Source organism: Nanorana parkeri, unplaced genomic scaffold (genome assembly GCF_000935625.1).
Source record: "Nanorana parkeri isolate BGI_ZX_2015 unplaced genomic scaffold, ASM93562v1 scaffold358, whole genome shotgun sequence".
In the NCBI taxonomy this organism is placed as follows: Eukaryota; Metazoa; Chordata; class Amphibia; order Anura; family Dicroglossidae; genus Nanorana; species Nanorana parkeri.
In genome coordinates, this window is record NW_017306626.1 from 395,530 (window position 1) to 397,412 (window position 1,883).

Consider the following 1,883-nt stretch of genomic DNA (forward strand, 5'->3'; position numbering starts at 1 on the left):
GTACTGCAGGGATATTGTGGGCCCCATGGTGTTTTAATGGCACTTTATGTGTTGAAATGTAAATCCTGCCAGGGGTGAAATATATGTTCTCTGCTGCACCCATATTCTTTTTTCCAGTGATCACTAAAGGGTATCTTTTAATTTTCCTTCACAGATTGATTTTGATTTGGAGTCCTTATTAGAAAGAAAAGAGGAGGAAAAGGAAGAGCTGATGGAATGGTGGAAGATGATGTCCCAGACATTGAATTTTTGAGAAAACAAAAACGACGTTCTATTAATTTATATGTTCAGTTGGTATGCAGTACTGTGGACTATATATCTATAGGAATGGATTTATATAAAATGCATATTTATTGCCCCAATGCCGGTCATAAACCCATTCCTATAGATACTAGACAATGTGTGATTGTGATCTTTCAGCCTCTGTTTTCTTTGTTTTTGTGATAATCTGATTATGTACCTGCACTCTTTAGAAATGCTAAACTCTAAGCTAGGGTTACTATAGAACTTGGCACAACAATTCTGTGACAACGTCTGAGTGACAGCTTCAGTTTTCTACATAATGTAAGAGTCTATATGATGGCCGTTTCAGTAGAAATGCAATATTCTATGCCCAAGCCATGTGTTGTAAAATATATTCTAGTTTACACAATAATATAGCACAGCTGTTGCCAAAAATATCTTGGCAGTATGTATGTAGAAATGGGCCCTGGAAGAGGAAACGTATAACTGTAATGGTTGAGTCGCGTTGTTTATATTTTATTTTCTTCCGACTGTGAATGACGTCATTATACTGCCTCAAAAAATGAGCATTTCATTACCAGATGACACTGTGGACTTATCCTAATATACAGTCGAAAAACACAAGCATATGTTCTGTAACAAGGACACTCCACTGTAGTCCAGGTAAGTCAAGGAAACACAGTTTATTGAAAGGGCAAACACAAAATAGCTTGCTACAGCAACATAAGACAGTCCTTGTTATGGCTCTGTAGCTTTCCTCAGCTACAAGACACTCACGCTGCTCACCCCTCGTGAGCCCTCACTCTGCTCTCTTAGCAGACTGTACCGCAGGTCCTCGGGTCACCGACCTTCCTGACCTCTCCCAGCCACCCCTGGCTGTTCCGTGTGCGTCTAGCATGCACCCGAGGTGGTCTGTGTCCGTGTGCTCCCTGCACACACACAACTCCAACACTCCCCAGGGTGGAGCTCTCCTGACTCACAGGTGGGGCCCTGAACACATCCCAGCACACTCTTCATGAAGGATGTACACAGGTGCACAATCAGGTGCTGGTCACTACCAAAGCATGGACCCAGGAATGGAGATTTCATCCCACCCAGAGCTCTAAGAAATCTCCTGGCTCCAGGATCCCAACTATGATCCAGACAACCTGGAAATAACTGAAAAGCCAGTTCTCTCCTGGTACACGTACTGTCTTCCTGGAGCCACTCAGCCCCTCTGGCTGAGAACCCTGGGTGACTTTGAGGCCACCTAACACCGTGGTATTGGCTTACACTGCCACAGTTCATACTGGGATAGATTATATATGTAATGCAGCTGTTGTTGAGCAAGGCTTGCTGATGGGAGCAGTATCAAAATACAAGATGACTAAAGGCAACGTAGATAGGCTTATTTAATAATGTCGCCCAAGGAGTAATGGTATGCAGCACATTGGGTCAGTGTTAGCACTGAGTCCCTGCAGTACTGAGGTCTTTGGTTCAACTCTGTCTGCATAGAAGATATGTTTTTCTTTTGCTTGTGTGGTTCTCCTTCTAAAACTGCAAAACCTACTTGTAAGTTACCTGGGTTCTGCCCAAACTGGACCTGAATAGTGTGTTGTTTTCTGGCCTTTGAATTGTAAGCTCTATGGGGGCAGGAATAA

The 1,883-nt window shown here is 43.2% G+C and overlaps 1 protein-coding gene across 2 annotated transcripts in view; it reads left to right on the forward strand.

Moving 5' to 3' along the window:
• CPE (carboxypeptidase E) overlaps positions 1-806 on the forward strand; it is a 45,059-nt gene extending 44,253 nt beyond the window's left edge. For both annotated transcript variants that reach the window (XM_018558786.1, XM_018558784.1), the window contains exon 9: positions 155-806. In XM_018558786.1, the coding sequence (XP_018414288.1) occupies positions 155-253 (99 nt within the window). In that variant the 3' untranslated portion in view covers positions 254-806. The remainder of the gene's footprint in view (positions 1-154) is intronic.
• Positions 807-1,883: the final 1,077 nt, after the last annotated feature.